Below are 22,751 nucleotides of genomic sequence, written 5' to 3' on the forward strand. Positions count from 1 at the left end.
ACTTTGACTGGAATTTCCTTTTTTGCTAAAAAAACTTCGGTTGCGATTATGCCCGATTTTTAACTTTTGCCAGGGATAATATGATAATAAATCCTGATATAAATTTATTGTAGTGAAATTTGGTCAATCAATGGCATTAGTGGAGCATTTTACGCGGGAATAATATTTACAAACACAATCACAGGCGTGAAAAAAAATGCATATTTTTGTGGTCAGTGGAGCGTGGATTTGCTTCAAAAAAACAAACGTCATTTGCTACTTTGTAGCACGGACTACCGCAAATTGGAGGTTTGTTGCAAGTCAGCACACTATTCGAGTTCTCCACTGAAGAAAACTTCTCAGGAACGCAAAAATGCTCTGTTTCAAGTTCTGCATCAAAAACGACCATGTTGGCGAAAAAATAGCGGATCACGCAAATACGCAATAATTCGAGGGAGAGATGATGGGGTTGGATTACAGAGGTGACAATCGTGCGTATAAGCTTAAAAAAGGCGCGAATTTCACTCAATCTGCGATACTTCATGCAAGTAGGCTGCCATCAGCTTTATTCCGTTCATGTAGTTCGACCTGTGTGCACAAAAGTATTCCATGTATTATACCTGCAGGGCCAATGAGAGAAAAAAATGGCCTGTGCTAAGACCTCTTTGTAATAGAGATCACTCGAAATTATAGGTGGAACCAATCGACCTTTACAATGGAAATCCCTTTTTATTAAAACAAAAATGGGGTCCGTGGTCCTCATTTGCCAAACAAGCATGCACTGCACGCCCTCTCGTGGTTCCAGCCTGAATTCCGGGGTCGTGGACCCCCAAAAAATTGCGGTTTTTCATGACGTATTGGAGAAAAACGCACACAGATTATTTAAAAGCGATTGACTTACTAACGAGTTTCAACAAACAGCGAGCTTGCCACAAGCGTACATTTAAACGTAAAATCGAAACAGATTTAATTATTTATATGACATCACATCCCTCGGGAAAACGCCATGTTATGTAATTTTAACCAGCCCGGGGTTATTCACCTGTCCAACTTCTCATTCTGGGAATGTGCTCCATCGTCACAAGCTCCCACTGGCAACAACATCACGTTCTTTCCGGTCGCTTCTTGGAATGTCAAGGTCACCGGTATACTACCGCCCTCACGTGTCAGGTCCGGCTCCACTCCGAACACTAGGTGGCACAAAAGGGCAAGATTGTGACTGGCGATTGTAAAGCGTAGTCAAGCACACGACCCACACACCAAGAAGAAAACCTAATCGGAATTTGTGACCAGAATATCCAGGGTTCAAATCCCGGTGTGGCAAAAAAGCGAAAAACTTGTGTGGAAAAAGACGGGTTTAAATTAAGTCGATTAAAAAAACGACTTAATTTAAACCACATTTCTGCCCAAGTCGAGCCCGGGATCCGAACCCCTACTATCCGGCACAAGCGGTTCCGTTTCTGTGCCAGTTTAAATTATCGAGATTTTTCACAGCGCTCACCTCTTTTAATGGCTTTACGTCCCGCCACATAGTGGGGGTGGTTGAAGTCGGACACCCAGGGTTTTCCCCCGTGACCCATGTCAACTTTCATGTTGTTGGGGCTTCCCCGAGCGGCTAAGACCTTCTTGCAATGAGCGACAACCTGCAGTGGATTGTGACGTCACAAAGGATATACTCGCATATAGTTTTGACTTGGAAGTGAATATTCGCAAAGTTACAAAAAAGTGCAATGCAAATTGTTTATTTAAAATGTATCATGTTTAGACGTTTGTAACTCTTACATTTACGTCTAACACAGTTATTTGGAGTAACAACGGCAGTTGCTGAAAACCAAATTGACAGAGAAATAATTTGAAATGGAGTTTCATCAAAATTCAAAAATATTTCTTTTGAACTCCACCAGCTAATTACCATAAGCCACCCTAGGTTATTTGCACGGGCCAAAGTCCGCGAAAGTGCAAGAAGCCAGTGACGCGTGCTGAAACGCAGCAAGTAATGGCGGCGGGACAGAGTAAAGGTCGCTTTTTTGCACACCCCGGTCCACACTCGATTTTTTTCCTTGGGAATTCTATAATCAGATGCTTTTTCTGGCGTGACGCAAGAACCACCTTGGTTTATTAACGCAGTAAGCTTGGGGAGAAAATACTGGCCTTTATACAACCTTGTGTCATGATTACCGGTTAAACAACATTACTTTTTGTTTATTACTTTCTCCTTTACGCTGCACAGTTTTGCGCGGTTTGGGTGATGTTATCAGATGCCAAAAAGGTCATTTGGATCCTTTAAGCCACCATTTTTTTTTAGCTTAAACAACCTGCTAATAGGAAACGCTAGACTTTTGTGGGCTTAAGCGATGTTCCAATAAATATCTTACGTGTTTTTCAATTTCGTCTGGTCGCTGATCTGGGACGAGACGAATGGAAAATTTGCCGATCACTTTACGGGGAATCACCGTTTTTGCACCCGAGCCGTCGAACGCGCCTGGAAAAACGTTAACATTAGTATGCGTGTAAGACCGACCGGGAAGGCATGCTTAAGTGTGCAAGTGCATTGTTACCAACCATACGCCACTTTATTTACGTATTGTATCTCAGGGTTTAAATGTATCAATTCGAAGATACGGTGTAATGTATACCAAAAATTGATATTTGACACAATACCTGGCTATACTATTGAGGCAAATACAAACAAAGCGTTTGATTACCCAGCAAAAGTATTAGTTAGTGAATAAATTGCTTGGTTTTTATTTTTTATGAACTATAATTTGGTTTTTATGAACTACGGATTCTGTTGTTCTTACAATAAACAGGGAAAAAAGTAGTGGTCAATCCTGCTTGGCTGCGAAGCCAGTAAACCTAGTCATGTGATTTGATAGCTATGATCGCAAAGTAAGGACCTGCGCAGAGGGGCTTTGTCATACACGGGCTTAAAACCGTCAGAGCGAAATAAAATACCTTCGATTCCGTGCAAGGAGAGAGAGGAAAATCTCCAACGATGCATCAGAATGTCTTTCTTAGTTGGGTGAAGCAAGGCTTTGACGCCAACATCTTTTTTGTATTCTTCAAGGTCGAAATCAATGGGGTCGTAAGATTTGAGCTCGTCGTCTGTCACCTGTGACAACACATTTACAGCAAATTATGCCAAAGAAACTCAGCGTGATTTGAAACCATGGGAATGTATATTGTGTAGTGCAAAGCCATGTTTAAGTCTAGACCTTTTGCATTTTTACACGCGGTTCGTACTAAGGGTTGTCTTACAAGCATATTTAAGATCATCCTTGTTTGCTATTGGTAAGTGCATAATAAGGGGTAGTATTAAAGCTTGCTTTTTTACACCACAGAAAACAGGAAAAATCGATTCCCTGGAAATAATGTTCAAAAATACTTGCCAACGACATTGTTTGGCAACTATAAATTACCCAATAAAAGTTTAAAAACACAAGGACTAAAGTTAAACATTGATGAGGCAGTTTGAACAAAGTGGCACAGGGTATAGTGGAATAATGCAGACAGGTACTGCAGCCTGTTAAACATTGTCCAATTAACTGAACAGCAAAGGTTTTGGCCAAATATTTGTCTTGGTTTGATTGGTGAGCCACAATTTCCTTTGCTGGAATTGATCTCAATTACCAGAGAATGGCCATAAATTATCCAAAATTTTGTTTGCTCCAATTCATTATGTTACACTGAAGTTTACCCGACCACATTAATCATAAAACATGATTAAAATATGTTGTGGGAATTTGTGCATATTCAGCCTCAAGTTGACATAACGTATCCACCTTTTACAATGTTTCTGTTGCTGCCAGGCATATTCCATTTTACTAGTCAGTTTATTTGGCACATTTAAACGTAACTTTTATTCAACAACGTTTAAATCATGTTATTCACCCTTTTAATAACACCACTTGATTTTGTAAGCGGTATTGACGGTACTTTTTTTGTGTTGTTTCTTGGTGTTGGTTGTGTGCTGTACCGGTACTATTACCCTGAGGAAGCCTTGTTGGACAGGCAAAACGTCGGATAATAACAGTAACATTTTAATGTGCCAGAAGAACAGATTATTAAAATAAAAATTCACTTTTTAGTTAAGATGATTTTTTTTTTCTTTGGCCAAATTTAAAATACTAATATTTTTAAGTTTAGTATTTAGTTAAAAAATATTTTAAACTTCGAATAGAAAGTTTCCCCTAAACGTATTTATGCAAGTCAGAAAAAGAAATGTAAACTGATTTTGGTTCTAATCTCTTTGCATTTTCTTGCAACTTGGCAAAGTAACAGAACAAGTAATTGTGGTGCCAAATATTGTCCACTTGAAAGCATCACCGACCATTGAAGCACTGAAATGTTAATCTCCAGAAGCTACTTACGAAATGAGTTCAAGTGGAATTATTTCTGACTGGTGAATATAATGATATGTTTAAAAATGTCACCAACCTTTGCTACTCTGTCACAGACACCAGGGATCAGGATTTTTCCTTTGTTGTCAACAAGAGAGGACATAATGGCAAGAAGGTCACCCATAGCCTCATGTACACTTCCACCATAAACCTGAACGAAAATTATTAGAATAAAATCCTTCAAAAAAATTGTATTTTACGAATAGGTTGCAGTGTTTCGCAGCAACGTAAGGAAAAAAATTTTAGAAAATAGATGGTGACCAAAAAATATTTTTATACTCCAGAGTGAAGATCTTTTGTGGATCCTGTGATTTCGCAGAAAAAGTAGCAGATCCCGCGAAGTCCGTAGGTGATGCAAGGCTTATTCTTCCCCAACCAATAATTGTCAGAAATGCAAACATAGTCGACCCCAGCAAAAAACTTGTCTTTCCTAGAAAGTATTTTAAAAAAGTTGATTTTGTTGAGAATATTCAGCGATACATTATGATAATGCAGAACCTCATTGTTTTTGTTAGCCAAAGTAGCCAAAGTATTTATTAGTTTAAATTCCCAACATTTATTCAGACACAGAAGTATTACTGGCAAACATAATTATTTTATTGTGTAAGCTGCAGACAGATGGCCACTGTTTCGACCTAAAAGGTCTAATCAGTGCAGCTGGTGTGACCTTCAGACGACTTTGCTGACCAAACATCCAAGCAAAGACTTCCATAATTCTTTTAGGCTTGCTTAGTGCAGTTGTGGTTTTGCTGGGAAAGTCTGTTTGTTTTTTTGCCAAACAAAGGACTCCAACCATCATAACAAACAACAATAAGAAACCTGATCATGTCCTTCAAAAACCCTTTCAACATATCTAGATTTAAATGTAAATGAGGCAAGTGTACTATAGCATTAAAACAAAGACCAACCACTTAGTGAATTGTATGAATGTTCAGAAACAATGCACAACAAAAGATAATTCACAATGGTGGTGCTTGTTTGTGACTCTACTCAATATCATATTTCAAATTCCCAAAGTCATCGATTTCAGAAACACACAACTTTTGGCCTCTCAAATCAATCCGGTGCCATTGTTTTTGTTTCACAACATATCACACTTACTGTTCCATGATTAAATCGTCGAGACCCTCTGAACCCGATTCCTCCATTCCTTCAAAACAGAACTTGAGGTTAACCGGAATGTCGACTCCGAGCTTCTGGTAAGCCTCAATGCAGTTCAACCAACACAAGACGGGTCCTTTGTCATCGGTTGATCCACGACCAAACATCTTGCCGTCAATCTAAAAAAACACAAAACATTAGAATCAAACAAAATTATTATGATTTTTATACAGTGCCCAAGATACTTTGACAACAATTCTGTCCTTGTGTGTTTCCACTTAAAAATTAATACTGCAATACAACAGCAGATAAATCCAAACTTATTTTGAAATAAGGATTTTTTACCCCGTTCTGCAAAACCACGCTACAGTTTTCTGTTTTAATAAATGCTGTTTAATAAATATTTATTTTTATAGGTGGGAAGCATAGTAACACTACAATATTTTTACCTCAGTTAGAACAAACGGCTCAGTGTCCCACCCATCAGATTTTTTAGCAGGTTGAACATCAAGGTGTCCGTAAACGCACAACGTTTTCTTCTTCGGGTCATTTCCGAGAGAGCCTAGGATGATTGGTGGTAGAGGAACAGTGGCCCCATCAAGTTCTTGCGTCCCTTTGATAAAGATATAAATATAGTTGTTACTAATTACAGACAATTAAGAAAAATTAGTCATTTTAGTAAAGTAAAAAGCAACAATGTTGAAGTTAAGTTTTTTTGCATCAGGTGGTAGCAACTTTGTCAACCTGCAATTTAGCAAATTTTTGTTTTCTGTAAGCTTGAAAATAGCATTTTTAAACTAAAATATACATAAATTATTTTTCAACATTTTCTAGTTTACTGAATCATACAAGATCTCTAAAAAGGTGTTTCAATGGCTTTCCACACATATAAATGAGGAAACTGAAACATACCAATGTCGATGAGATCAGCAGTACAGCCTAATTTTCGCATTTCAGTGGCGGTGTGTTCCACCATTCGAACCACCTCCCCCCTCTTTTCAGCCAATGCTGACACGCTCTGAATTGCCACGACATCAGCAAGACGCTGCACATACAATGCTTGGTTGTCATCTATGTATTTGTTGATTTTTCCAAGATGTGCCATGGTTATACTCCGGGTTTGCAACTTTGTATGAATGATCCCTAGTCCTGTAACACAGTAATCAGTATTTAAATGTTGGTATTAACAAACATGCACTGAATGTAAATAAGAAACATGTCCTGCATTTCTATTTGCAAACCTAGCATAAAAAAAACCTTTGAAAATGTGGATTATTAAATCTACCTTCTTAACCAAGAAAATTGGACAATTGCCAAAAGTCTGAATTTAGTCTAATTTTTAAAATAAATTAAATCCGTCTCAAACAGGAATAATAAATTTGGTTGGCAAAGTCTTCTAAGAGCAACACCAAGATGCAGTGGTGATACCGTATAGGTTAAAACAGTGGCCATCTGTCTGCAGCTCACTGAAATCATATATTATTGGCTCCACTTGCTTATATACTGGAATAATAAATTTCCAATGACCTTCAAGCAGACACAAAGTTGTAAATAAGCAATCTACAGCACAAACAACCTGGGCAACATTGTAATACGAGACATCTGTTTACAACTTTCGGTACACACTTGATTGGTGGATTCAATTTCAATGTAACAAAAGGCGTTTCCACCGATGACTACTTTGTATGCTAGTATGAAAACATGATGCTAAAATGCCATTCATTTGTTCTGGACAGATTATATGCACAAACCAGCCAGTGTTTTTCACACTAGTGCATTTATTTTTCATGGCAATCATTTCATTCTGGGTACTAGTTCTACCAGAGCATTAAAAATTTGCGAAATTTAAATTAATTACAGCAAAACCTATTCTTTTCACGGAATCAAAAATATTCACTTAAACAAACTTGCAACTTTGCCACAGCTGACAAAACATCAGAATCATAAATACTAATAAATAATTCCAAAATTAAGGACAAAGGCATTTCCAGAAATCGTGTGGGCGTCCCCAGGCAAAATTAAATACACTTCTGAACCGAATAGAGATTATTCTCAGCCGAGTAAGTTTCGAAGTTATTGCAACCTACCGTTGCTATTTACGGCATGCAGCGCACCCCTCACCAGACACCATATGGCTCAGAAAAAAGAAGACAACTAATTCATAAGCATGCAAATCACTGCAAATTACCTGATGATTGCGAAACCAAGATTGTTGCAAATCTTTTGGAAAATAAAAATCGGCGATTTATTACTTTTAAGGACAAATTGCTAATAGTTGACAAAACCATGAACTCTTGTGCGTTTAATCTAAAAATTAATAAGTTGCAATTTTTTGGTGGTCTCAAAGTTTTCCGGTCATGGGATGAAAGGGACTTTCCCTTTTGAAACACCAGCTGAAACTTGTGCAAATTAATTTTGTACCCTGTATACTGGGGGTTGCCATACCACGCTTATGACTAAGGTTTATCCTTATTTTCAAGAACAGTGTTTAAGAAAATACAAATGTGCTTAATTGGTCAAATTTTGGGTGCCCATTAACACTGAAGTAATTAAAAATGGCCTACAAAATCGGGCAGTGACTTAAATAATTACATTTTTAATTTAACCCAACCCTCTAAACACCTTCTGAAACTGTCTGAAAACACCTCATATATGTTGTGATTGATAATTCCTCTTTTATGTACACAACTGCCAAAAACCAGTAACATGCAATTTTTTAGAACGCGTAAACGACGATAAAACAGTAAAAAAGAACTTTCTCGAGAAAAACGTTCCGCATAATTAATACAAAAAGACACATTGTTATTGTCAGAAAAAGGCGCAGTCGCAATTATTAAGTTTATTTAAATTGACAAAGCATATTTGGAAAAGTTGGTTTTTGGCTATAATATCTAACGGTAAAATAAATGGCTAGGAATTAGAAAGCGTATAACGTGCAATGCTGGAAAGTCGCAGTTGTTTCGGGCATTTCAACGAACAAGATAAAAGCATGTCATGATTCCAGGTGGAGGTCTCTGCTGGTAAAATTGGCTCGAAAAATGTAAAAAAAATTAGATCAGTGCTGCAATGACCGCAGAATATGAGAACTTGAAAGTTTGTAAAATTACGTATAACCAACGCTCAAAGTATTTCACTTTTTTAACCAAGCCAGAAACTCCTGCAAAAAGGCCTATTTGAAAGCGAAGAGACAAAAACATGCGTTTAAAAATACACTGTAATTTTTAAGATAACTCTCATCATCCGCTGGCCGGTGTTCCCCGCGATCGAGGTGGGCAAAGATAGCGAACCTCGTAATCGTGGCATTTTCCACTGGGCTGGTCCCGGTTATCGCACAAAAGGCCATGGTAGACACTGAACCGTTTCAGGACGTCGCCGCTTTGCGAGGCAGGAACGTGGGTTCCAACGACGCGGGCTTCTATCGTGAGAGGGACGCTGCACAACGGAAACAGTTTAGAAAAAAATGAGGAGGTTTTGCGTTAGTTTCGTCGCGTCTTGGGTCGTGTTGCCTGGTATACTTGACAAATAAATATCATGCCCGCGGATCTTAAGTAGAAATTTTGACTTGCGCTTTGGTCACATTATGCACACAGCAGCTTGAAATATAAAGCGGGATTAAAGATTTTCCAGTACCAACATGTATAAGTTCGCTCTTGATAAACATGATATTTTGTAAGCAAAGTAGAGCCAATTCATATTATTAACTCGTCCGCTTTGTTTATCTTATGATTATTGTGACACGGGGCCTGACGGCACTATTAGTTGAGCTTTGCTTGGCCATAGTGTTTCCACCTTGTTTTCTCCGTAAGGTTGCACCTAGTTTGGTGCCCAACGGTTGACGGTGATTGTATAGTCACCACAAAGTGGAAGTCTTTGCTTGGCCGTTTGGTCAGCAAAGTCGTCTGAAAGTCACACCAGCTGCACTGATGAGACCTTTTAGGTCGAAACAGTGGCCACCTGTCTGTAGCTTACACAATGATATTTTATGTTTCAAAAAAAAACGCAAACTAAAACGACTTCTGGCAACTGAGGTTTTGTGCTGAGGTAAAACAACTCACAAACCACGTGGATGGAAAAACTCACAGGGGTGCCAAAGTTCTCCTATTTTAAGTTGTACTTACAAGCTTTGCAAAGCGCATCGACCTACCAGTTCGACCTGTTGCAATCAGGGGTCTTCAGAGGAAAAAATAACCCACCTGCATCTGACCAGGCCCCTGGATCTTGCATTTCCAACCGACTCTACGTCGTGGTTTCCGCGAGATGGCGTGCTGAGGTTGATCCAGTCACTCCAGACGTATGGATTGTTGGACTGCTCTGCCTTGTCCTTGATGTTGTAAATACGCGCCTCTCTCGCTCGTATGTAATCTGTAAGAGATTTTTGGGCGTATATAAAAGGAGTGTCAAATGTCAAAGCTTAAAGTCAAAGCGCCTTTGTGTAAAAGAATGTTTGGGCTTGTGGTCTTAAAGTGCTCTAAAATTATCGCAAATCCGTGTTTGGTAATGAGGGCACGCACAATCGCAGCGATGACGTCACAAATACAGTTAACTACTGACTGAAGTAGTTAAAAATACCCTCTAAAAGGTTGAATAATTCTATTTGTCTTGAAATGCTTTACCTCTGGGACAATAGAATCGAACTCTATAGTCGTGGCACCTCCCGTTTTCCTGGTGCGCCCCGCGGCAAATCAGCCCTCCTTTTGCCGTCAAAACCTCAAACACGTCCCCAGTCTCGAGTGCCGACACCTGAACGAATGTAGGCTAAGCGTCAACACAAGTTGCTTTTCCAAGACTCCAAAAGACATACCCTGTCTTTGGTCTGAGCCTGCATGTATAAAGGCGAAGGGCAGACTTCGGGCCTGTGTTCCAACAGGTAGTCACTGAGCGCCTCTTTATCGTCCATATCGTTGCTGGACGGGGTATCGCGATCCAACCATCCCGTCCAATAGTAGCCTAAATCTGAAGAAAAACGGGTTTTACTACATGGAAGAAAAGTTTTTCTCAAGAAAGTTGCATGTAGGGTATTGTTAACAACAAACAGTCCGGTGACATTGTCTATCTAAATAAATGGAAATATGCACCTCGTAACAAAAGAAATCCATTTCTTGAATAAAGAATGCATATTTTTTGTACCGGTAAAAAAAATACCCGGACCTGAATCGCGTGAGAAAAAAGGTTCTAGTTTGTCATGGAGTTGGCGCTCATATTCTATGTTTCTTGGCAAGAAAATTACGGCACTATTTATCGGCCCACAATAATTTTAGGCAAAAAATAGTTCTAAGTTCTGTAAGAAAACACGGGTTTTACTACACGGATGAAAAGTTTTTCTCAAGAAAGTTGCATGTAGACTATTCATAACAACAAACTTTAACAACAACTTTTTTTTATCAACAACGTTTTGTAATACCCTGCTAGACCACTTTACTCTTGGACTTTACTCTTGACAACACACTCAAAACAATCGCATGGGCAGCAAGCACACTGCTTTTTAGACCAGGAGAAAACGACTCAATTATGGTAATTAGCGATTGCAAGGAATCATCCTAACCTCAGTTAAATACACAGTGCTGGCAGCATGGTGTTATGAGGCAGCATGGTGTTATGCAGACCGTTCATGCTTGGCGACTATGTTCTTTGCACTAATTAACCACATAACATTATCACCACATATGTTGCACTCATAAACAAACAATAAGACTTGCGTGCACTCGCAACTGTACGTTTTGTCAACACGACCGGACATGCAGCGTGAAGTAAGATTGACGAGTAACATATTTCAGGTCAATTTGAAGAGCTGGCACCACCAACGTAGTGGTCATTTTTTAAACAACTACGATTTTATCGCTATCAAGTTGTCATATAAATAGCCCTCGGGGAAATTCATGAACTTTGTATATGTAAGGTCGTAATTTGAGTCAAAAATCATCAATAAATTGCACTCAAATTTACGTTAAGGTATACAACTATTTTTCGGTAAACTTCCTTGTGTGAATCAATAGAGCGATTACCACAAAGTTTTCTTAGGGTAAAAGTGTTTGAATGAATCTGTGCAGGATTTTGAAGGTTGGAAATAACCACTATGGTGCAAATGCACGCATAAGATCGACCAATATTAACGTCAGGGTCCATAATAACGTCCATACTTAGTTTCACATCGGGAAATGAGGATGCGCGAATTGTTCCCATCGGACAGAGCAGACGGAATTTCTTTAGGTTTGGAGTTTGTGCCGACACGGAAGTGACCTGAGTACAAAAAAACAGGAGAAATCAAAGGTTATGAAAGCTGTTGTTTGAATATAAAGAAATGATGTTGGAAATGATGACTATTAAAATGCGTGGCGGAACAACAGGGCCACAGTCCTGGGCCTGATTAGAAACAATGAATTGGTGGCCCGTATATCACCTGAACAGATTATCTCCAATCGATTTGACATTTTTGGGCCCCTTGATAAATTGCGGGGCCTCTAAAAGCGTGGACCCGATTAGGGTAAATCGGTTAAATGGGCCTTAAAACCGACTCTATGTTAGCAACGAAAGCATAAATGATGCAACAAAAAAAATTGCCAGATGTTATTATTATTATTCTGTACATCGCATCAAAATTCATCTTACATGTTGACCACTATATTAATTGGGAGCAATTGATTGTGGTTTGCCTGCAGACCTTGGACGATTACCAGCAGTAGATATAACGTACCTCCGCGTCAAGTGGATTATCACACACGCTGTCTGGATCATACTTGCGTTGTCTCACCAACGAATTATCCACCGTGTTCGAACCCGTCAGTATCCACCTCGTCCACTCACCATCTGTCACGTAACAATACACATTGTTACGCAAATGAAATGCACTTTCACTTTCTTCAGTGATGATGCCAACAAATGCCACAAGATACTTCATCCTATAATCTATAACTTCAAATAGCTGATTCAGGACCTATATATATGTAATTTTATTATTCAAAACTACACGTTTGCCCCAGTTTGTCCTAGAGATTTATCCACTTTCAACCTCACCTTGTTTGCCGTCATATTCCTTCCAATGAGTAAGGTCCATTTCGGGAAGAGCGTCACAAGGTACGCGTTCATTTGAACCAAATGCCTTCATCATTACGAATGGTGATACCGTTTCCATGCCCTCCATGTTGTTACAGAGCAAGGATGACATTCGAACTTTCCGCAACTCTTGAAGTTGCTCTGTTGGGGAAATTATTGCTCTGGTAAATTATGTGGGCGTAGGTGTTAAATTATGTGGGAGTAGAATTGTTAGGTTGAAAAGTATATGAACTATTGGTACAGAATTTGAAAGGCAGAAACATTTTAAGCAAACAAAAACGAGTTTGAGATGTATGTATGCAAATGCGACACTATTTTAGCATAGATACAAAACTGTATTTAACAAAGCAAAAATACTCTTCTGATAAAACAAAACACTTCCATAATACAAAGCCGTTATAGGCTTTTTTATAATGAGCCTGCCAGTGTCGTAACGCGAATTCAATTGAAGAGAAAATTGAAGGAATTAAAGACGAAACACTTCTGACAAATAACTTAAAATAGAATCAAAGTAAATGCAAAAAAGATTTTATTTCAGTATATTTTGTGATGCGCACGAACCCAGTGCCTTAATAACTACAGCTGACCTGTTGTGAATTGTCCTGGGTTTTCGTGCCAGAATCTGTCACCCTTCCTCAATTCTCTGAACTGGTAAGCAAGCAAACAGGCAAACACCGGTCCAACCGCAGCCCCATCCACGGCCCGCTCCGCCAACCCCCCCACGTAAAGATCCACGTCATCCACGTGACTATAAAAGGGAAACGTCATAAATTTTTAAAGTTCAAAAAAAAACGATTTAAGTCTGGGCGCTTTTCAATACTAAGTAATTGAGCTGAAATTGAGTAAAATTTCTTAGGAATTATGTAATGGTTTTTTTATACCACCATAACTCGAAAGCACTTTTACCATCATGAACCTAAACGTGTGCATTTAATAATATTAAACCACCTTTCCAATTTACGCCGTTTTTACATTTAGCCCTCTGGCGATTAATTTTGCATAATTTTGTTCTCTTCAGGAAAAGAATTTATACAAAGGATTATGTTAGTGATAAAATCACCATCTTTCACAAACATTTTGCGAGGAAGTTTCATTTACGATTTAAAATTTACTATTTTTACGTAATTTGTGTGCTCTAGGACTTGTAACCAATAGATTCCTGCTTATGATAAACATAAGATTTTTCGACCAAATACTCGCAACCAACCTGTAAACTGCTGCAAGTTTAGCGATGGTCGATGCGCTCATTGTGTCACCCAAATCGTTCCACCCCACTGCCCTCTGAAGGCCGCAGAATTCCCGATAATTGTTGTATGGAGCCAAGCCGTGTTCACGGCCTCTTTGGATGTTGATGGAAAATAAATCTTTCCCTGGTACGGTTTCGGACTCGAACATTCGGCTGTTGATAAATGTTGTGTAAGAGATTGCTCGTATTTTTGAAAAAAAAAGGTCTTTTATGGTTCGGAGATTTTTTGAGCTAAAATAACCGGACATTGAGGAAACCAATGCACAACATAGCAAGTGGTTTACAATCCTCGCAATTATAACACTAAAGTGCTAGTTTTTGGTTAATTTTTCTGAAACATATTAAGTGTTTACGAAAAAGACAGTGGGCAAAAAGACGTACGACATAATTTCACCGCTAAATAATAACGTACTCAAATCAAGGTGAAAGAAGCACTTAAGAATTATAATAAAGTCCTGCAGGTATCTTTAATTGAACAACAACAACCCGGCTTACTTTCGAATGTCAGGAACAAAGGAGAGATCAACGCTAAACGCCGTGTCCTCAGTTAGACCACGCAAAATAGCTGGAGATGTTCCATTCTTTACGGCGTCCTGCTGGAACAAGCTTTTGAACATGGGTACCTTTGGCTCCTTTAACGTCGTGTAGTCGGCACCGGGGCGGAAAAAAAACTTTCCCACTTGGCTGTGGCCATACCTGGGTAGGAAATGAATTTTATGCATTAAACAGAGCAATAAAGTAAACAGATTCAACAGTGCAATGATTTGGGGCAGCCTAACAAGTTTAGACTGTGGTACCTTAACGCGAGTTAGGTAAGAATTTGTGTTTTTGGTGTTGTTCCTTATCGCAAGGTTTACTAAATAAATAGTTTAGGTGTTGTACCTTAAATAAACGGTTGTAAGCTCGTTGGCAGAGATTACAAGTTTTGACTGTTGTACCTTAACGCAAAATTTATTAAATAAATAGTTTAGGTGTTGTACCTTAAATAAAACGGTTGTAAACTCGTTGGTAAAGATTACAAGTTTTGACTGTTGTACCTTAACGCGTGATAGGGAAGAATGTGTTTTATGGGCGTTGTACCCTATGGCAAAGTTTATAATTGGTGTTGTACCTCAAAGCAGCGGTTGTGAACTCGTTAGCAATGGTGGCGTCGATCGATGCATCATATCCGTAATAGAAACCGTGTCTCACCGGAACCAAATCGAACTTCTGGGCCATATTCACACCGACCAGGAGAGGCACATATTCGCTGCAAGACAGATACAGTTACATGGTGAATAAGAGCTGCATGGCAATGGAAAAAAACGAAAAAAAACACAACACCTATTATAATCTAGCCAGGGCCGGTTTGAAAAATTTGAAGTTCAGGATACGAGTAACTTCGAGATTAACCATACCGATATATTCTTCTTATGTCAACTTCACACTTTACATCAATATTCATTGCATAGTACTTGATCACAAGGTGTTTTTACAATAAAACTGTGCGTCGCGACGCCTGTTTTAAGTTTCAAGGGCATGGCGTAACCATTTTGATAGAGAAAACTATTTTTTAGGAAAAATAGAGGCTATAATAACAAGCTAAGTCAACTTTCTGCGACTGTAAATGATTAACATTAGAACAACTCGACCTGATAGATTTAACAATCGCTGCTTCGAAAGTTTCGTGAAACTGTTCATAGTGCGTCGCACGCAAAAATGTTTTTGAAACCACCGGCTTACTTGTATGTGATGATCTGCAGGATGGCAGCTATAATTCTCCTAGTTTCGTGAAACAATGTATCAGAATCCCACAACTGGTTCAGGCTTTTCAATCTGCGAGCGATCCTGTTGTGTTCCCGAACCAGAACAAGATGCGTCGCCGAAAGCCCGATGTTTTCGTTGGCGCGAACGTCGCCTGTGACGTCACATTCGAAGTAGTTATTAATATGAAATTCCTGTTGCTGCCAGGCATATTGCAATTAAAAATGTACTGATCTTCTGGTATAAACGTACTGTATTCTTACGACAGTAAAAGTTAATATTTGAAAACAAAAGCCAATTTGCACGGGTTTACGTTGTTGAATGTAGGTATATTAGTCTGTGCTGTGCGGACAATTTCGCACTTAACTATAGTTCTCCTATCTTTAGCTTTCAATGCGTATCTCAATCGAAAAATCTATTAAAAGTGTTTGACTGAACCATACGTTTTTTATGCCTTACATAGACATCACCACTAATAGCAACATGTCTAACACTGCTTTTTTGTCGTTCAAAACTGACAAGCCTCTATCCGTTCGTACGACGTAAACATTAAACGGAATGTATAATAGGGGGTTTTGTGGCTTCACCTGAAATGTAGCAAGCTGACCCTGGTGGGTTGAGGTGGGCGGGACAGTCGAATCTCTGCTGTATTTCGGGACTAAAAACCTCCTTCCTGGGAAGATTTCCGCGGGATTTCAAAAAGGGACACCCCCCGCTTTTTGCTGGACGTTCGACCAGGAGTTCTCCGCTGTCTGTAGGTTTTGTAATGAGAGAATGTAACAAAAAACATTTGTTCGCCTTTTACAAACAGGATATGAACAGTAAAATAATTTTTTGACCAAATTACAATAACGCCAATGCTAAATACCATGTTTACTATTTAAAACCACTTCAAAATGTTACGCAACAGAACAAACCACAAAAATACAAACAAAACTGCACAGAAACTGAAAAATCATTATCAGGACAATCTAAAAAGCCTAAAAACCGTAAACAAACCTGAATTAGGGTCTCGTAATGCTTTCATGAGTTTATCATCTGAACCATAAATGACTGTACCGTCGATGTAAGCGCTCAGAGTGGAAACTTGCTCATTGGGGTACGTTTCACAGCCCTGGGCCACGACGGAAGCTTCGAGAGGTATGCAGGTGGGGTGGGGCCCATAGTAGGGGTCATTGGGTCCCACGGGAAGATTGATGCAGGAAGGGGAGGGGTTGGAGCATTGACAGTCCACCTTGACGCCGTTTGCAACTGACCAGACAACAATTAGTGAATTATTAGATGTTGAATGGATTTTTCTATTGTGTAATGTGATAGAAATGGGACATTTATGTGTTAAATCTAGCGTCGTAATCCAGTAAAGGTTTGTACAATGTACCAAGATTCCACAATTTAACAACGAAAAAGAAATGTTGCTGTTTCGCAACACCAAAACTCAAAAAAAAATCTCTTATTTTTTATTTAGATCGGGCTTTTTGTATATTCGTTTCGTTTCACCCGATCATTGTTTCAAAGTGGTTTCAAGTAATTATCGTGTGGCAAGGGATGTTTTTATGTACCAGCAAATACTCACTATATAAGATATGTAGTCATTACGAGGCCTGACAGAATGCGTGATATATTATGCTTGCCATTTTTTAAGCATAAAGTTCCTAATACGCTTGCACGTGTGTTCTGTACTGTGTACTCCTGATGTAGAAGTTTTTAAACTTTTTGAATTTCCTTTTTGCGAATTTTTCAAAGTGCCTTCAAGTCATTAACGGTTGTTTTCAAAATACTAGAAATTACTAAAGCAATAAGGTGTGACCGGGTAGCATGGAATATTTCGCAACACATCCTCGTTTTTGTGCATCCCTGTTCTAACTTAAATGAATAACATAGGCTTGTGTTCTATCCATAAACCCACCTTTTAACGGTCGCGCATGGGCGATGTCGTGTGTTATAAACTGGCCGAACTGTACGTGCATCGCACTCATCCCTGCCGTGAAAGTGGAAAACGAGTCGTTGTTGAGAGAGTTCGACAGCGTTCTTGCAGCTGGGAGATCCCCGCCTGTCCGCGACTTTCTGAACGTCTGTAGAAAAAAACGGCTTCAATTTTTAAAAAAGGGGGGCCAGTAATTGATAGTGTTGCCGACGTATGTAGCTTGTAGCTACATAAGGAGCGCAGGAAGGTAAATTAAGCCCGTTTCGCCGGACCATACAGGAAGCATCGAAATCCGATCCCTGACCCACATCTGCATTTAGTTTAATATTTACATTGGCCAAGTCGGCGCGCTGCTTTGTTACTCGACTTTCGGAAGGTCGCATTGTATTACTCTTTATGACGTCACAAATTTATCGCGCGAGGCTACGAAGTTTTAGATGTTTAAGTAACTGCAAAAAACTACTGTATTACAAAAAAAATACACATTCTCCTTATTTTTTTAAACGCATATCGTCTGTTTTTTCTCACCTTCTTGTCGTCATCGTAAACTGGGGGTATGAGCCGTTTGAAGGGGGTTCCACCGGCCCCCGCATAACTGTTCGCTTTATTGTTGCACGTCCCGTCTACGGTTGGGTACCTGCAGAATTTTTATCGTTGCAAGTATCGCCATACATTACCGTCACAAGTTTGTTTAAAGGCATTGCATTCTGCTGCACTTTAACGAGAAATAATGCTGTAAAATTGTTTCAAAAAAAAGAACAAGAATGTGGCGTCACAGTAACGACATATTCCAAATGTAGACATTTCATTGGGACAGTTGAATTAATCACTTCCATTTTAGCAACTTTACCTCTGTAAGATAATCACATTTTTGCGTCCCAAGGTGGAAATTACTGTTACTTTGCATGTGCAGAACACAAACTACTTTCGTTACCATATTACGCGTATATTGGTACGGATTTAACATACAAGGGCTCGTTAAAAGTTAAATGCTAACATATTTACACACATGGAAATCCATTACCTTAATCCGTCGCAATTCGGCTGCGGGAGATTCAAAATTACACATTCCCTCGTGGTCCGGATTGAAGTTTGGTGTGGGTCGCCTAAATCAAAGCAAAAAAAAACGGAATTCGCAATTTAGTTTCATAGCGCTTTGAATGCGTACTTATGTTCTCCAAGGGCATAAAATCACATTTTGCACCAAGCACCAGACTGCGGGCCTGCGTTATTTCGTTTCTAATTATTGGTGTTGTTTGCCTGTGTAGTTTTTAATAGATATCGTTTTCTTTTTCATTTTTAAGGCAGTAACAGACGTATAGGAGTTCGTCTGCCATTCGGTTTTGATACTTACACAAACACGCAACTCTCTCCTTCACTGCATATTCAGCGGTAGGCAACCGAAAGAGCGCTGCGTTCCAGTTGACAAATTATTTCGAAATGTTAATTGACTTCGCGTGCCAAGACTAAATGCGCACACCAAAATATGGTGACCTTTTTTGTTCAGTGGTCACTGCTTCTAGACGTTGGAACACAAACCCAGACGAATGGTAAAAATTTGGATCTCATTAATCACGTTCCAGTAATAACCAACTCTCGACCCCAGCAGTGCTTGGCGATTTCTGCATGTTTTGTAACAATTTAACTTTTTTACGTGTATTATCAAACTATAAAGCTTTGCACGTGATCTATCGATGGAGAATTTTACCCCTGTCCCTAAATGACGTAACCGGCAACGCCCATGTCCATTTCTCACAAATTGATATATATGGGGCTTTTCCATCACGGTTTGTACGTGGAACGCAATGGGCCAAATACAACGTCCTGCTTCATTTACAACTAGGGTGTCGCACCAGTGTAAATCTTATAAATCGTGATTGTACAAAGGTTGAGAATACCTGCGGCGCCTGGAAGTTCGTTACACCGCTTTTGGCAAACGCCAGCAGACAAGTTTATGGTAACGGAGTTTTTCACATAAAGTGTGCGGCATGCCACTGTGTCGCAATGTAAAGTTTACTGCAGACATGGCCACATAATAAGGTCTTGTCAGCGCAACTGTGACTTTCAACGATTTTGTCACCTAAAACAGAAAAGACTTTCACTTCGTGTAGAATTAACAGCCACCATTTACCATTTTATAGTGGTCCTGTCTGCGCAACTTGCTGTTAAAAACATCAATGGCTCTATTGCTTATCAGTAAAATACACTGCCTGAAAAACAGCGTTCAAGGTCGAGGTACAGTTATATGGCGCTTCGTGCGTACATGTCACACGGTGCAATTAAAGTATGAACAAAAAGGAAAAAAGTGTGCGAATTGACACCGTTAACCTTGCCGTCATTTTATTCGCGCATCAAGCGCTGCTACCGACTGTATTTCGTTACACGGATATTCCCTAACAGGCAATAACCGCTTATTTGTTCCGCATTTAAAAACACATCTGCGCTTTCGGACGATGTCCTCAAAAGGTGATCAAAACATATACGTACCCAATGTGCGAACCGTTGTCATGGATGACGTCATCGCCGTCATCGCCGCCATCGCGATAAAATAAAATGCAGACGCAATGTTTTGAATCATTTTCGACAATAAATTAACGAAAAGTTCATGCACGGAAAAACTGCAAAACACAGAAAAAAGTTAGATCGTTGTTCTCGTTCCGTTGTGCGGTTCAGACACGGAAAGTTACTTATTAGAATTCTAAAAGAACAATACCTTTTCAAGGTTAAAAAATGCGCATTGCGTAAATTTAAACAGAAAAGCAAATTAGCCACCAAAAGACGATGCTAAAATTGGTGAAATGACTAAATCCGCCCTCGGGCACTTTTCTATGGTTAACAACCGGTAGTAATAAGTCTAACTATTCCAAAATACAAAACAAAAGCTCGTATCAGAATAAATACACCAAAACTCACAAAAAAAACGCAATAATTTCTACCCAAACTGGTCACAGTCTCTGCTCTAACTGACGCAATTTAAACCACTTGCTGCGTAAATTCAAACCTAACCTTTATCACTGCACGAAGCGCATATAAGATCCCACGAATTTTGCACCCGCATGCACTAACTGGTAAATGTTTGTCCTATGCGCCATCGGTTCCCGCGTGATGATGCGGCCCGTAGGGGAACCGCACGGCTCTGCAGATAACCTGTGCGCCTGTAAGCCGATTGCGCACCGCGCAAGGTTGCGCGGGTTCAATTGTGTTATCAATAACCGACCTGACCTGCTACGTACAAGCTTAAATGCGCGCCCGCAACAATAGCAACATTTTTGCCGCGCTGCTTTCTGTACGCGTGTCGCAAAGCCCCCGACTTTGTCGCGAATACGCCGAGTTCTAAAGCATCGCGACGCGACGGCGGGCCGCTGTGATGGATGCGCCCGACATCGTAAATAAACTTGAACAATTGTGACAACAGCAAAACACCCGGTGCAATTAATATCTAATCCGGTAGACGTGTTACGGCGGGTTGGTTACGAGGCATCGGTCAAATGTGACAAACAGCATCAATATGGCAGCTCCGAAAGCATAACAAAGTGATTTCTAAGGTGTTTTAGGAAACCTGTTTGGACGATTTATAGAACGGCGTATTGATCTTAGGCCTTACAACATAATGTGAACATCATTTGCCATCGGTTTTAAACCTTTTGTGAACGTGTTTTTGTGAAATTTATAGATTCACCGATCAATTTATATTAACTTATTATTTGTTTTAACGCATTCTGCATCATACAGTCAAAAAGCAAAACAGTTTTTAAACTTTGTCTTTAACGCCAGCTATACAAGCAAAAAGAAACAGGCAGCAGCTCAATTCATGTCGAACTTCACAATGTTGATTTACAAAACATTTATGCAAGGTATTACATCCAATCTTTCTTTCCAATCAGTTGTCTGAAACGTTATCAACAAGACTATCACCAAATATGACATGTCTGCCCTATACACATATTCTACTGTTCTGCGGAAAATGCATTTACTTGCATGGTAGATTTTTTGACTGATCTTTACTTTATTGTCTACAAGGCTTCGTGCACCTGCGGTTCCTTGTCTGTGTCCTACTGAAAAAGCTGATATCCCGTCTCGTGATAACAGGCTTTAGGGCGCGATCGTTTCGGTCCACGCTTGCTTTGGTCGGTGATAAGAACGAGGCAAGGCAGGTGCATAAAATTGCTTACTGTTAGTTTCGTACATAGCTTGCTTTAAGCGAAATTGCTCCCAATAGATTGCGGACAATTTAAGTGACCGGCGCGTTTAAAGTTGTAACGTCAAGCGCACTTCCAGTAACTTCGAATCAGCGTGTTTTGAATTCGGAGTGTTTATGACGTAACAAACCACACCTCACTAAAATTGGAAAGTCGTAAAGTCAAATGGAGCCGTAATTGGCTAGCCATCACGTAAAGCATAACGATATGATATGTGCATTACGTCTGCAAGTATCTTGAAACACGCTGTTTTCGTTTCTAGCAAATACACAGCGGCTTTTGGCAAATAATTTCCAACGAAAACCGTCCAATTTTAATGAAAATTTTTGTTCTTTACGACATTTCGTGCGGTATTGTCCGTTTTGTAATATTTGTTTACATTCTCCTAAAAAAGTTAAAACGCATAGGGCCTGAACTTAAAATTAAAATACACAAGTATTTTTTATAATTTTATACAGCAGCAAATAATTTGTCGACCTCTGTATAACCATGCTATAACCCTTCGCTCGGCAATTAACTTGCACCATTTAAGATTCAACTGCCCTCTCAACCATCGAACCTTCTGTTTATAAAGCCTGGCCATATGACAACACCATGCCTCCTTTTTCCTTTGTTCTTGTCCACGACGCCTCTTGCGCTTACACCATAGTATTCAAATCACAGTTAGCGCTACAAATAGTTCCGTTAATTCGTTGGAAACACCCGCTACTTGCAGCACGTTATTTCAACCTTTTTATTTGGAATTGATGGCGCAATAAAAATCAAAAACCAAGTCTTGTTCGAAAAACGTTTCATGACAAAAGTTATTGCATGGTGTGACTTGGTTTCAGTTAGGTGTATATTGACTGTGCATGTTGGAGACATGAGATAAAAGTTATTGATGTCATTTTCGTTCATTTGAGGCGGTTAAACTTATTACAAATGATGATTTGCAAAACAGTAGAACTCCGTGGGGATACACCTTACCAAAATCGCTTTGTGAAGGTTCCCACACTCATAAGCAATACGTCACACAGGGATCATGACAATAAAAACAAACATAAAATAAAGCAGCGTCGAGTTTTTCGAACACAAATTTAATTTTTAGAAACACGGTTGCAACTGCTTTG

General features: G+C 39.4%; 2 protein-coding genes across 2 annotated transcripts; both read right to left on the bottom strand.

The window, feature by feature from the left end:
- Window positions 1-86: 86 nt before the first annotated feature.
- LOC145906764 (cytosolic non-specific dipeptidase-like) lies at window positions 87-7,807 on the bottom strand. Its single transcript, XM_082994214.1, has 11 exons — window positions 7,669-7,807; window positions 6,393-6,629; window positions 5,930-6,093; window positions 5,481-5,659; window positions 4,659-4,809; window positions 4,417-4,530; window positions 2,935-3,091; window positions 2,355-2,461; window positions 1,481-1,622; window positions 1,022-1,169; window positions 87-567 (listed from the first exon to the last, which is right to left on the bottom strand). The coding sequence occupies exons 1-11, from the start codon at window positions 7,766-7,768 to the stop codon at window positions 501-503; spliced, it is 1,566 nt and encodes a 521-aa protein (XP_082850340.1). The 5' UTR covers window positions 7,769-7,807; the 3' UTR covers window positions 87-500.
- A 349-nt stretch (window positions 7,808-8,156) lies between these two features.
- On the bottom strand, window positions 8,157-20,057 carry LOC145905427 (salivary peroxidase/catechol oxidase-like). The gene is made up of 18 exons (XM_082992625.1): window positions 19,931-20,057; window positions 18,468-18,549; window positions 17,972-18,080; window positions 17,426-17,591; window positions 16,519-16,770; window positions 16,107-16,271; window positions 15,499-15,673; window positions 14,888-15,025; window positions 14,272-14,472; window positions 13,738-13,929; window positions 13,118-13,278; window positions 12,492-12,671; window positions 12,172-12,284; window positions 11,618-11,717; window positions 10,282-10,433; window positions 10,094-10,220; window positions 9,674-9,842; window positions 8,157-8,912 (listed from the first exon to the last, which is right to left on the bottom strand). The coding sequence occupies exons 1-18, from the start codon at window positions 20,019-20,021 to the stop codon at window positions 8,717-8,719; spliced, it is 2,769 nt and encodes a 922-aa protein (XP_082848751.1). The 5' UTR covers window positions 20,022-20,057; the 3' UTR covers window positions 8,157-8,716.
- Window positions 20,058-22,751: the final 2,694 nt, after the last annotated feature.

This window comes from Ascidia mentula, chromosome 6 (genome assembly GCF_947561715.1).
Source record: "Ascidia mentula chromosome 6, kaAscMent1.1, whole genome shotgun sequence".
In the NCBI taxonomy this organism is placed as follows: Eukaryota; Metazoa; Chordata; class Ascidiacea; order Phlebobranchia; family Ascidiidae; genus Ascidia; species Ascidia mentula.

Excerpts from the sequence above, each read along its gene's own strand:
- LOC145906764 (XM_082994214.1), bottom strand. The coding sequence starts at position 7,768 with ATGGTTTTGTCAACTATTAGCAATTTGTCCTTAAAAGTAATAAATCGC. Across the intron at positions 6,630-7,668 it reads CTTGGTTTCGCAATCATCAG|GACTAGGGATCATTCATACA; the intron begins GTAATTTGCAGT and ends ACTGTGTTACAG. Across the intron at positions 1,623-2,354 it reads CAGACGAAATTGAAAAACAC|GTTGTCGCTCATTGCAAGAA; the intron begins GTAAGATATTTA and ends AATCCACTGCAG.
- LOC145905427 (XM_082992625.1), bottom strand. The coding sequence starts at position 20,021 with ATGATTCAAAACATTGCGTCTGCATTTTATTTTATCGCGATGGCGGCG. Across the intron at positions 16,771-17,425 it reads CCATGCGCGACCGTTAAAAG|TTGCAAACGGCGTCAAGGTG; the intron begins GTGGGTTTATGG and ends TTGTCTGGTCAG. Across the intron at positions 9,843-10,093 it reads TCGATTCTATTGTCCCAGAG|ATTACATACGAGCGAGAGAG; the intron begins GTAAAGCATTTC and ends AATCTCTTACAG.